Source organism: Pristiophorus japonicus, chromosome 1 (genome assembly GCF_044704955.1).
Source record: "Pristiophorus japonicus isolate sPriJap1 chromosome 1, sPriJap1.hap1, whole genome shotgun sequence".
In the NCBI taxonomy this organism is placed as follows: Eukaryota; Metazoa; Chordata; class Chondrichthyes; family Pristiophoridae; genus Pristiophorus; species Pristiophorus japonicus.
The window spans coordinates 343,668,537-343,680,948 of record NC_091977.1 but is presented as its reverse complement, the minus strand read 5'-3'; the positions used below and the strand labels follow the sequence as shown (position 1 = coordinate 343,680,948).

Below are 12,412 nucleotides of genomic sequence, written 5' to 3'. Positions count from 1 at the left end.
AGTCATTCATAGTCACCTGACTGTCCAACTTATATTCCAAATGATTTAACCTATCTGACTTTCTAAAAACCATTAATTTGATTCTAATTTCCTCTCTTTTCCCTTCTCTTTCCTGATTCCCTTGTTGTCTGTGGTTGTTTGTGGTTGGACTTTCCCCTGGTCAGTATTTTTATTTCCAGGAAGTGCTGCCTGTTCTAGCTGCAAAACACTGCATGATGCAGGCCAATGCAGAGTACCATCAATCAATTCTGGCTAAGCAACAGAAGAAGTTTGGTGAGGAGATTGCAAGATTACAGGTAAGCTTTCTGTGAACATCTTAAATCTTTTTGTAGAACACTCCAAAGCAGCACGAAAATAGTGAGTGGGTATTGTTGATCATTGTACTATTGACCCTATTATGAAATGGGATTGGACAGTGCAGGTCAGTTGGAATTTCCAGTTATAAAGATTTTGGCTGAAAATGCTTGGTCTGTCTACATTTAAATAGATGCCCAATAATAGTGGTCGAACAGAAGTGCTGTTCTGTTTGAAATGAAATGTTCTTTGCAATGCAAAACCTACTAAAATTGTTTAGTATGATGTATGAAATGTTTATAATTTAAGTTCTGAATTTTTCTCATCAATTGACTGATACATTTTCAAATTTATGGAACAGAGAGGATTCAATTTTTCCACGTTTTTAAATAAAAGTTCCCTACCCATATTCATGGCCATCCCCTTAACCATGCCATCTCATATGGCCTCTCTATTTCCATCGTCTCAATCACAGTCAAAGCTATTTCTGATCATTTCTTATAAGCCTAATCACTTCCTTCTGCATCTATCCTGGAAAAAAATCTCTCACTGTCATTTACAACAACACTTTCAAACTGTCTAGCCTTTGGCCCTTTGTTCTCCACGATAATTCTGTAGCTATCAAATCTGTTCAATCACACTTTCTCCTCCACCTTTGACGCCCTTGTCCCAGTAAAACACTTGCTCTCCCCCACCTGGTTCATTTAATCTAGTACAGCCCCCATCTTCGCTTTCTCAAGTCCAAGGGGTGCAGACTTGGAAAGTATATGACACACAACTGGCTTAAGTCATACATCCCCAGATTTGGCTGGACCACATGAAGGAAAGTCAGGCCGAACTGCTCTCTGCTCACAACTCCAGGATCATCCAGGAATCCAAAGATAATCCCAGGCTTTTTTTCTCGACTACCAACGATCCCCTTGCTTACCTCTCCCCTGCCCCTTCACTGTCACTTCCCACAAATGCGAAGTGCTCATAGACTTCATTGTCATGAAGATTGAGACCATCCATTCAGCTGCCTCTGCTGCATCCCTCCCTTCCCCCTGCCCATGTCATTGTTTTAGCTGTAGTCCTGAACCAGCATCTTTTTATATTTCTCTCCTGTCTATCCTCTCTGAACTTGTTTTTATCCCAAAGGGGCAGAAGTTCAACTTGCCAAAAAAACAGTTATAGACAATTAAAGATACAAGAGACAGCATAAAACTAAAAGAAAAAGCATTAAGAAAATGCAAAAAATAGCACCGTTCCTGGCAAATGGGAAAGATACAAAGAACAGCTAAGGATGACTGTTTACAATCTATATTAATGACTTGGATGAAGGGACTGAGTGTAACGTAGCCAAGTTTGCTGATACAAAGTGGGAGGAAAAGCAATGTGTGAGGAGGACACACAAAACATGCAAAAGGACATAGACAGGCTAAGTGAGTGGGCAAAAATTTGGCAGATGGATTATAATGTTCGAAAGTGTGAGGTTATGCACTTTGGCAGAAAAAAATCGAAGAGCAGGTTTTTAACATGGAGAAAAATTGCAAAATGCTGCAGTACAGCGGGACCTGGGGGTCCTGGTGCATGAAACACAAAAGGTGAGTATGCAGGTACAGCAAGTGATCAGGAAAGCCAATGGAATCTTGGCCTTTATTGCAAAGGGGATGGAGTATAAAAGCAGGGAAGTCTTGCTACAGTTATACAGGATATTGGTGAGGGCACACCTGGAACACTGCATGCAGTTTTGGTTTCCATATTTAAGAAAGAATATACTTGCTTTGGAGGCAGTTCAGAGAAGGTTCACTAGGTTAATTCCGGAGATGAGGGGGTTGAATTATGAGGAAATTTGAGTAGGTTGGAATTCAGAAGAATGAGAGGAGATCTTATCGCAACATATCAGATTATAAGAAATAGGAGTAGGCCATACGGCCCCTCGAGCCTGCTCCGCCATTCAATCAGATTATGGCTGATCTGATCATGGACTCAGCTCCACTTCCCCGCCCGCTCCCCATAACCCCTTATCCACTTATCGTTTAAGAAACTGTCTATTTCTGTCTTAAACTTTTTCAATATCCCAGCTTCCGCAGCTCTCTGAGGCAGCGAATTCCACAGATTTACAACCCTCAGAGAAGAAATTTCTCATTTCTGTTTTAAATGGGTGGCCCCTTAATCTAAGATCATGCTCTTTCGTTCTAGTCTCCCCCTCCAGTGGAAACATCCTCTCTACATCCACCTTGTCAAGCCCCCTCATAATCTTGTATGTTTCGATAAGATCACCTCTCATTCTTCTGAATTCCAATGAGTAGAGGCCCAACTGACTTAACCTTTCCTCATAAGTCAACCCTCTCATCCCCGGAATCAACCTAGTGAACCTTCTCTGAACTGCCTCCAAAACAAGTATATCCTTTCGTAAATATGGAAACCAAAACTGCATACCGTATTCCAGGTGTGGCCTCACCAATACCCTGTATAGTTGTAGTAAGATTTCCCTGCTTTTATATTATGAGGGGGCTTGACAAGGTGGATGCAGAGAGGATATTTCCACTGATAGGGGAGACTAGAACTAGGGGGCATAATCTTAGAATAAGGGGCCGCCCATTTAAAACTGAGATGAGGAGGAATTTCTTCTGAGGGTTGTAAATCTCGCTGCCTCAGAGTGCTGTGGAAGCTGGGTCATTGAATAAATCATTAAGATAGATTGTAAATAGTTGAGGCCCTAACACCGATCTTTGCGGCACCCCACTCGTTACTGTTTGCCAACTGGAAAATGACCCATTTATCTTGATTCTCTGTTTTCTGTTAGTTAGCCAATTCTCTATCCATGCTATTACCCCCAACCCCATGAACTTTTATCTTGTGCAGTAACCTTTTATGTGGCATCTTATCGAATGCCTTCTGGAAATCCAAATACATCACATCCACTGGTTTCCCCCTTATTCACTCTGCTCGTTACATTCTCAAAGAACTCCAGCAAATTTGTCAAATATGATTTCCCTTTCATAAAACCGTGCGGACTTTGCTTGACTGAATTAAGCTTTTCAAAATGTCCTGCTATTGCTTCCTTAATAATGAACTCCAGCATTTTCCCAACAGATGTTAGGCTAACAGGTCTATAGTTTCCTGCCTCCTTTTTTTAAATAGGGGCGTTCCAATTTGCAGTTTTCCAAGCCGCTGGGACCTCCCTAGAATCCAGGGAATTTTGGGAGATTACAACCAATGCATCCACTATCTCTGCAATCACTTCTTTTAAGACCCTAGGATGCAAGCCATCAGGTCCAAGGGACTTGTCCACCTTTAGTCTCATTATTTTACCAAGTAATACTTCTTTAGTGACAGTGATTGTTTTAAGTTCCTTCCTCCCTATAGCCCCTTGGTTATCCAATATTGGGATGTTTTTAGTGTCTTGTACCGCAAAGACAGATACAAAATATTTGTGCATTATCCCTCCTCATCCTTCTCAACTACTTTGCAGCATTTAACATGGTTGACCACTCCAAGCCTCGTCTTGTATCATCATCATAGGCAGTCCCTCGAAACGAGGATGACTTGCTTGCACCAAAAAAGGATGAGTTCACAGGTGTTTCAATGAAGCACCTAATATTCCAGGTCCTGAACTACATTTCGAATGGTGGAAGATGCCTGTGCGTGGATTTTTTTAACGTGTGCTGGCCGTTACACACCAGCCACCACACGGGCTTGACAGAGCTAGGTCTTGGTCAAGTGGCGAGGGTTATCAAAGACGACTGGAGAATTGCTCTGCTGCACGGACCTAGTGTGTGCACACATAGTGTGGGCTGGCCCGTGCTGCCCCTGGGCTCCTAGCCCCGAACTCACACCTCTCCTGGGCCCCGATCACATCCCTCCACAGTCTCTCGCCACTCCTGCTATAACTGCCCACGCAGTACTTCATTGGCTTCAAAGCACCCTGGGAAGTCCCAAGGCCGTGAAAGGTGCAATATAATGTAAGTCATTACTAATCATCACTAATGTAAACTTACATCTCGCATATTTGGGTGTACATCTTGGGTAAATATCCTGTCCAATTGGCCTCCAAGATTTCTCTTGTGTTCACTCTGAACAAACTACAAATATACTTCATTAAATCTGTGATTTTCAGTTCCACTCAAAGCATCTACAAAGATTTTTCTAAACCAGAAGTTTTAAAATTGGATTTGATGAACCTGAGCAGCAACTTTTCAGATAGCCATAACCTAATTTCTTAAATTTTCTTTCTCTGTATAATTAAAGAAGTGTCTAAAATAATAATTTAAAATCAAAACTGCTTGTTTTAGTAACTCCAGACCAGTTGAACTCATAGTTTTCTCTTTTTGTACCTCAGCATGCATCAGACTTGGTGAAGACGGTTGCCTCTCGATATGATGAGTATATCAATGTGAAAGACCTCTCGGACAAAATCTCTCGTGCATTAACTGCAGCGAAGAAGGATAATGACTTCATTTACCATGACCGTGTTCCTGATTTGAAAGACTTGGAGACTATAGGAAAAGCCACATTGGTGAAGCCTACTCCTATCAATGTGCCCATGAGTCAGAAATTCACTGGTAAGATCACAGTGCGAGCAGCCACATTTTACTACTGGGACAGGTGTATTCTAAAAATTTTTCACATACAACGACTGCTGAACTATTGATGTTTTGAACTGCAGAGTCTCTCGTTTCATTTGTAAAAAGCAGCTTCATTTGTGTTGATTCTGGAATATTGCTGACTCTTGCTTTCACTGGAGAGCAAGAGAGATGGATAAAGCATTAAATGGTAGTGCCATCAAGTCCCACTTCCAGGTGAACTGTAAAGGATAAAAATTAGAGATTATATCATATCAGTTATACACATCATTATTATGGGTGCACTGTCATCTTTTACTGTAATAAGAGTGTGGAGGTATGTTTTTACACTCAGCCTGAATAGTTACAGTAGAGAAGACCGAGACTTGCGCATACACCTCCAACCTCACCAACCTACCAGTTGGAGGCATGTGATAACATTAGCAGGAGTGAGCATCGTGTTATCCTTGTGAAAACCAAATTTTACCTCCACAGTGAGAACACCCCGTCACAGTGTGGCACTGTTGCTATGCTGAGTGGGCCAAACTAAGAGCAGATCTACCAAGCCCAAAATTGGGTATCAATGTGGTGCTGTGGGGCAGCAGCAGCAGAATTGTATACAGCCACAATTTAACATTGTGGGCTGATATAATACTTGCTTACTCCATCACCACCAAGCCTAGTTCAATGAGGAGTATAGAAGAGCATGCTAGGAGCAGCACCAGGCATCTCTTGGAATAAATTGGCAACCTACTGAAGCCGCAGCACAAGGCAGCTGCATGTTAAATACCAAAACCAGACAGCTAAGCAGACCGACAACCAGTCAATGTGAACTGAGTTCTGCAGCACGACCATATCTAGTTGAGAAAGGTAGTGGACAAGCAGAAAAAAAAGAGAGAATTTCCATCCGTATAAGCATCTTTCATAACCTCAGGACATCCCAAAGTGCTTCACAGCCAATGAACTGTTTTTGAAGTGTAGTCACTGTTGTGATGTAGGGAAACATGGTAGCCAAATTGTGCACGGCAAGCTCCCACAAATAGCAATGAGACCATGAGCAGATAATCTGTTTTAGTGATGTTGGTTGAGGGATAAATATTGGCCAGGTCACAGGGAGAACTCCCCTGCATTTCTTCTAATAGTGCCATATGACAGGGCCTTGATTTAACCTCATCTTCGACAGTGCAGCAGTCTCAGTCTTGCACTCAAATATAATCCTAGATTATGTACTCCAGTCTCTGGAATGGGGCTTGACCCCGCGACCTTCTGGTTCAGAATTGAAAGTGCTACCACTTAGCCAAAGCTTATACCTACCAAGCAAATAAACTTTTGGTGGGGGGGGTGCGAGGAGGATCCATGAATCTTTGTACCCATAATGGAGCAGAGCATGTGAGTGGAAGAGACCAGCTTAAAGTGTTTGAACGCACCTTCAGCAACAGAGATTAGGGATGTCTGGTATGTGGAGAAACTAGAGAAGCTGGGTTAAGGGGAGATTTAATAGAGGCATTCCAAATTATGTAGGGTTTTAAAAAAGTAAATAAGGAGAAACTGTTTCCACTGGTGGGTAGGTCTATAACCAGAGGGCACAGATTGATGATAGAACTTAACTGCACCAGTCATAAAACTGTGGTGACGAGAACGGTGATTTGGTACTTTGCAATAAATGATTTGATTTCTGATCCTTCAAAGCCTTTTCACCATTTACAAGGCTCAAATCAGAAGTGTGATGAACCACTCATCATTTGCCTCGATGGATGCAGCTGCAACAACACTAAAGAAACATAGAAACATAGAAAACATAGTAAACATAGAAACATAGAAACATAGAAAATAGGTGCAGGAGTAGGCCATTCGGCCCTTCTAGCCTGCACCGCCATTCAATGAGTTCATGGCTGAACATTCAACTTCAGTACCCCATTCCTGCTTTCTCGCCATACCCCTTGATCCCCCTAGCAGTAAGGACCTCATCTAACTCCTTTTTGAATATATTTAGTGAATTGGCCTCAACAACTTTCTGTGGTAGAGAATTCCACAGGTTCACCACTCTCTGGGTGAAGAAGTTCCTCCGCATCTCGGTCCTAAATGGCTTACCCCTTATCCTTAGACTGTGACCCCTGGTTCTGGACTTCCCCAACATTGGGAACATTCTTCCTGCATCTAACCTGTCTAACCCCGTCAGAATTTTATATGTTTCTATGAGGTCCCCTCTCATTCTTCTGAACTCCAGTGAATACAAGCCCAGTTGATCCAGTCTTTCTTGATAGGTCAGTCCCGCCATCCCGGGAATCAGTCTGGTGAACCTTCGCTGCACTCCCTCAATAGCAAGAATGTCCTTCCTCAGGTTAGGAGACCAAAACTGTACACAATACTCCAGGTGTGGCCTCACCAATGCCCTGTACAACTGTAGCAACACCTCCCTGCCCCTGTACTCAAATCCCCTTGCTATGAAGGCCAACATGCCATTTGCTTTCTTAACCGCCTGCTGCACCTGCATGCCAACCTTCAATGACTGATGTACCATGACACCCAGGTCTCTTTGCACCTCCCCTTTTCCTAATCTGTCACCATTCAGATAATAGTCTGTCTCTCTGTTTTTACCACCAAAGTGGATAACCTCACATTTATCCACATTATACTTCATCTGCCATGCATTTGCCCACTCACCTAACCTATCCAAGTCGCTCTGCAGCCTCACAGCATCCTCCTCGCAGCTCACACTGCCACCCAACTTAGTGTCATCCGCAAATTTGGAGATACTACATTTAATCCCCTCATCTAAATCATTAATGTACAGTGTAAACAGCTGGGGCCCCAGCACAGAACCTTGCGGTACCCCACTAGTCACTGCCTGCCATTCTGAAAAGTACCCATTTACTCCTACTCTTTGCTTCCTGTCTGACAACCAGTTCTCAATCCATGTCAGTACACTACCCCCAATCCCATGTGCTCTAACTTTGCACATCAATCTCTTGTGTGGGACCTTGTCGAACGCCTTCTGAAAGTCCAAATATACCACATCAACTGGTTCTCCCTTATCCACTCTACTGGAAACATCCTCAAAAAATTCCAGAAGATTTGTCAAGCATGATTTCCCTTTCACAAATCCATGCTGACTTGGACCTATCATGTCACCTCTTTCCAAATGCACTGCTATGACATCCTTAATAATTGATTCCATCATTTTACCCACTACCGATGTCAGGCTGACCGGTCTATAATTCCCTGTTTTCTCTCTCCCTCCTTTTTTAAAAAGTGGGGTTACATTGGCTACCCTCCACTCCATAGGAACTGATCCAGAGTCAATGGAATGTTGGAAAATGACTGTCAACGCATCCACTATTTCCAAGGCCACCTCCTTAAGTACTCTGGGATGCAGTCCATCAGGCCCTGGGGATTTATCGGCCTTCAATCCCATCAATTTCCCCAACACAATTTCCCGACTAATAAGGATTTCCCTCAGTTCCTCCTCCTTACTAGACCCCCCGACCCCTTTTATAACCGGAAGGTTGTTCGTGTCCTCCTTCGTGAATACCGAACCAAAGTACTTGTTCAATTGGTCCGCCATTTCTTTGTTCCCCGTTATGACTTCCCCTGATTCTGACTGCAGGGGACCTACATTTGTCTTTACTAACCTTTTTCTCTTTACATATCTATAGAAACTTTTGCAATCGTCTTAATGTTCCCTGCAAGCTTCTTCTCGTACTCCATTTTCCCTGCCCTAATCAAACCCTTTGTCCTCCTTCTGAGTTCTAAATTTCTCCCAGTCCCCGGGTTCGCTGCTATTTCTGGCCAATTTGTATGCCACTTCCTTGGCTTTAATGCTATCCCTGATTTCCCTTGATAGCCACGGTTGAGCCACCTTCCCTTTTTTATTTTTACGACAGACAGGAATGTACAATTGTTGTAGTCCATCCATGCGGTCTCTAAATGTCTGCCATTGCCCATCCACAGTCAACCCCTTAAGTATCATTCGCCAATCCATCTCAGCCAATTCACGCCTCATACCTTCAAAGTTAGCCTTCTTTAAGTTCTGGACCATGGTCTCTGAATTAACTGTTTCATTCTCCATCCTAATGCAGAATTCCACCATATTATGGTCACTCTTCCCCAAGGGGTCTCGCACAACGAGATTGCTAATTAATCCTTTCTCATTACATAACACCCAGTCTAAGATGGCCTCCCCCCTAGTTGGTTCCTCGACATATTGGTCTAAAAAACCATCCCTTATGCACTCCAGAAAACCCTCCTCCACCGTATTGCTTCCAGTTTGGTTAGCCCAATGTATGTGCATATTAAAGTCACCCATTATAACTGCTGCACCTTTATTGCACGCACCCCTAATTTCCTGTTTGATGCCCTCCCCAACATCATTACTACTGTTTGGAGGTCTGTACACAACTCCCACTAACGTTTTTTGCCCTTTGGTGTTCTGCAGCTCTACCCATATAGATTCCACATCATCCAAGCTAATGTCCTTCCTAACTATTGCCTTAATCTCCTCCTTAACCAGCAATGCTACCCCACCTCCTTTTCCTTTTATTCTATCCTTCCTGTATGTTGAATACCCCTGGATGTTGAGTTCCCAGCCCTGCTCATCCTGGAGCCACGTCTCCGTAATCCCAATCATATCATATTTGTTAACATCTATTTGCACAGTTAATTCATCCACCTTATTGCGGATACTCCTTGCATTAAGACACAAAGCCTTTAGGCTTGTTTTTTTAACATCCTCTGTCCTTTTAGAATTTTGCTGTACAATGGCCCAATACCATCCAGGATATTGTGGCCCACTTGAACAATACCCCTGCAATTGGACTGAATATCACCACTGACATGCTGTGGTTGCAGTATGTACTATCTACAAAATTCACAAACAACTCGCCAAGCTTGTATTGATTGGACCTTCCAGCTCAGCAGGCTGTACTTTCGAGAAGAACCAGAGCAGCAGTCATGCAAACACTATTACTTTCAAATTCTCCTCTTAAATTGTACACCATTCGAACTTTGATATACTGCTTTTCCTTTATCATCGACAAAATCCTGGAATTCCCAACCTTGCGCTTTGGTGGGGAGCAACATCACAAGAACTGCAGCAATTGAAGAAGACGGACCGTCACCACCTTCTTGGCAACTAGCGCCTTGTCAGAGTCGTGCACATCTGAAGAACCAATATAAAACCCACAATTACTGAAGTAGTGCTCACAGGTCTTCTGCTGCCAGTTTGATTTTTAATGATGAGATGCTTACTTTCAGTCATTAAAATATGCAGTGTGCAGTAAGCTATCAGGAGTGTTTTGTTTTAACTTCAATGCTTACCTTTTTTGAGGATTTGCACTGGCTCCTATTAAACTGTGTTGGCTATCCATCCTTACAGCAGAAAAATTACTTCCAAGTTGTTACATGATGTTCACTTGACCAATATCTGCTATTTTAGCAATCATTTTGGGTGCACATGCCTAACAAACAAATATTCATTTCCCTAAAAATGTTAATGCAATATTTTGAGTTGGGGGATAAAATAGAAGTGTCATTGAATATTTCTGAACCCATACATTTGCTTTAAGATTTTTTTTTAAACTAAACATATTTAGATCTCTTTGCGAAGATGGTTCCTTTGGCAGTGCAGCAAGCTTTGAGCATATACAATCAGCGAAGAGCCGACTTAGTGAACAGACTGATAGCACAGATGAGAGAATCCACAAATTTAGCCAATGGGTAAGTCAGACTCTTCCTCAGCTGTTAATGCCCAAATCAAATCTTTACACAAACCACTGTGTACTATATACTGATGTTTGGCAGAGGAAAGAGCACAGGCATTTCTGTATGATGATTGCTGATGCTGTTGATTTGGAGTACTTTTTTCTCTAGCCAAGTTCAACATTATTGTAATATGAATCTCAAAATATTTCTGCTGACGGATGAATCAGCAGCCTCAATTTAAATATCAAAGCAGTGCACTTCAACTCTCTTCGCACTGGGGCTTAATGCAGGTTTAAAACTGTTTCCTATTTTTTTTAGATGAAAGAATTTGTATCACAATCCTCAATTTACAACATATTAGCCTCAATAATAGAACTTTCTGAAATTTTATCCCAGTTGCTTTCTCTTTATCTTTCTACTTCCAAATCAATGGGAGAGTATTATGCACAGTTGGGCTCTGTGATCTCCCTTCTGCTCCCCCTTTTCTCCCGAGCCCCCATTATTTATATTCATTACCAAGAAATGTCTTTATCTTAAAGCAAGATGGAAAAAGGCAGCTGTACCCTGGTGAAATTCTGGGGGAGGTACGGCACAGAACAAACAAAGAAAATTGGTTTGTCGGTGGCTCAGTAAAGACAGGTTTGAGTGCAACACAGCTGTACAGCCTAGGGTCTCAATTTTTCCCAAAGCTTATTTTTTTGGCATACTGAAGAGTTATGCCAGTTTTTTTGGGGGCCCAAGTACACCAAAAAAAATGTTGTAAGTTTTCCCTTTTCATTTCTTCATTTTGACGCAGCCTAATCTGGTCCTTTATTTTTGGGGGTGGAACCTTGATCTGTGCCAAAAAGATCGGATTGCCACGGTAACCAGAGACACAATGCGGGCTGAGGCTGCAAAGTAAAACATACAGCCAGTTCGTAACACATTAAAATACATTGCAGTAACTTAAAAACACATTAAAATATATTTCAGCAACTCACCTCCAATTATTAAAGTGTCGCCCCCCCCTCTCCCGATGCTGGTGCCGATCCCTGCCCCTTTCTCAGGCCGAGTGGCCTCCCGGTCCACTCCACTGCCCATAGCCATGGCTGAGTGACCTGCCGGTCCGCTTCCCCGACCTAGCGACCTGCGGTCCGCTTTCTCTGCCACCTTCCACCCCCGCCCCCGTCTTCCAACCAAGTGACCTGCTGGTCTGCTCCGCCATCCCCAGCCCTGGCTGAAGGGCCTCCCGGTCTACTCCCAGGCCGAATGGGCCGCCCTCCCTCCCAGTCCCCGCACCTAACGATACCCGGAAGCCCTCTCCCCAGCCCCTCTCTCTCTCCCCCCACCTCTCTCTCTCTCTCCTCCCCCCACCTCTCTCTCTCTCTCTCTCTCTCTCTCTCTCTCCTCCCCCACCTCTCTCTCTCTCTCTCTCTCTCTCTCTCTCTCTCTCTCTCTCTCTCTCCTCCCCCCACCTCCTCTCTCTCCTCCCCTCACCCCCTCTCTCTCCCTCTTCTCTCTCTCTCTCTCCTCCCCTACACCTCTCACTCTCTCTCTCTCCTCCCCCCCACCTCTCTCTCTCTCTCTCCTCCCACCACCTTTCTCTCTCTCCTCCCCACCACCTCTCTCTCTCTCCTCCCCCCACCCCTCTCTCTCTCTCCTCCCCCCACCTCTCTCTCTCTCTCCTCCCCCCACCTCTCTCTCTCTCTCTCCTCCCCCCACCTCTCTCTCTCTCTCTCCTCCCCCCACCTCTCTCTCTCTCTCTCCTCCCCCCACCTCTCTCTCTCTCTCTCTCCTCCCCCCACCTCTCTCTCTCTCTCTCCTCCCCCCACCTCTCTCTCTCTCTCTCCTCCCCCCACCTCCTCTCTCTCTCTCTCTCCTCCTCCCACCTC

General features: G+C 43.8%; 1 protein-coding gene across 4 annotated transcripts in view; it reads left to right on the top strand.

Annotated features, from left to right (window-relative positions):
* Nucleotides 1–12,412, top strand: part of pdcd6ip (programmed cell death 6 interacting protein) — a 140,776-nt gene that overhangs the window by 89,992 nt on the left and 38,372 nt on the right. For 2 of the 4 annotated variants that reach the window (XM_070889947.1, XM_070889966.1), the window contains exons 7-9: nt 180–296; nt 4,619–4,841; nt 10,433–10,556. In XM_070889947.1, the coding sequence (XP_070746048.1) occupies nt 180–296; nt 4,619–4,841; nt 10,433–10,556 (464 nt within the window). Of the gene's footprint in view, nt 1–164; nt 297–4,618; nt 4,842–10,432; nt 10,557–12,412 lie in introns of all 4 variants that reach the window. The other 2 variants (XM_070889938.1, XM_070889957.1) reach the window with 1 other exon arrangement.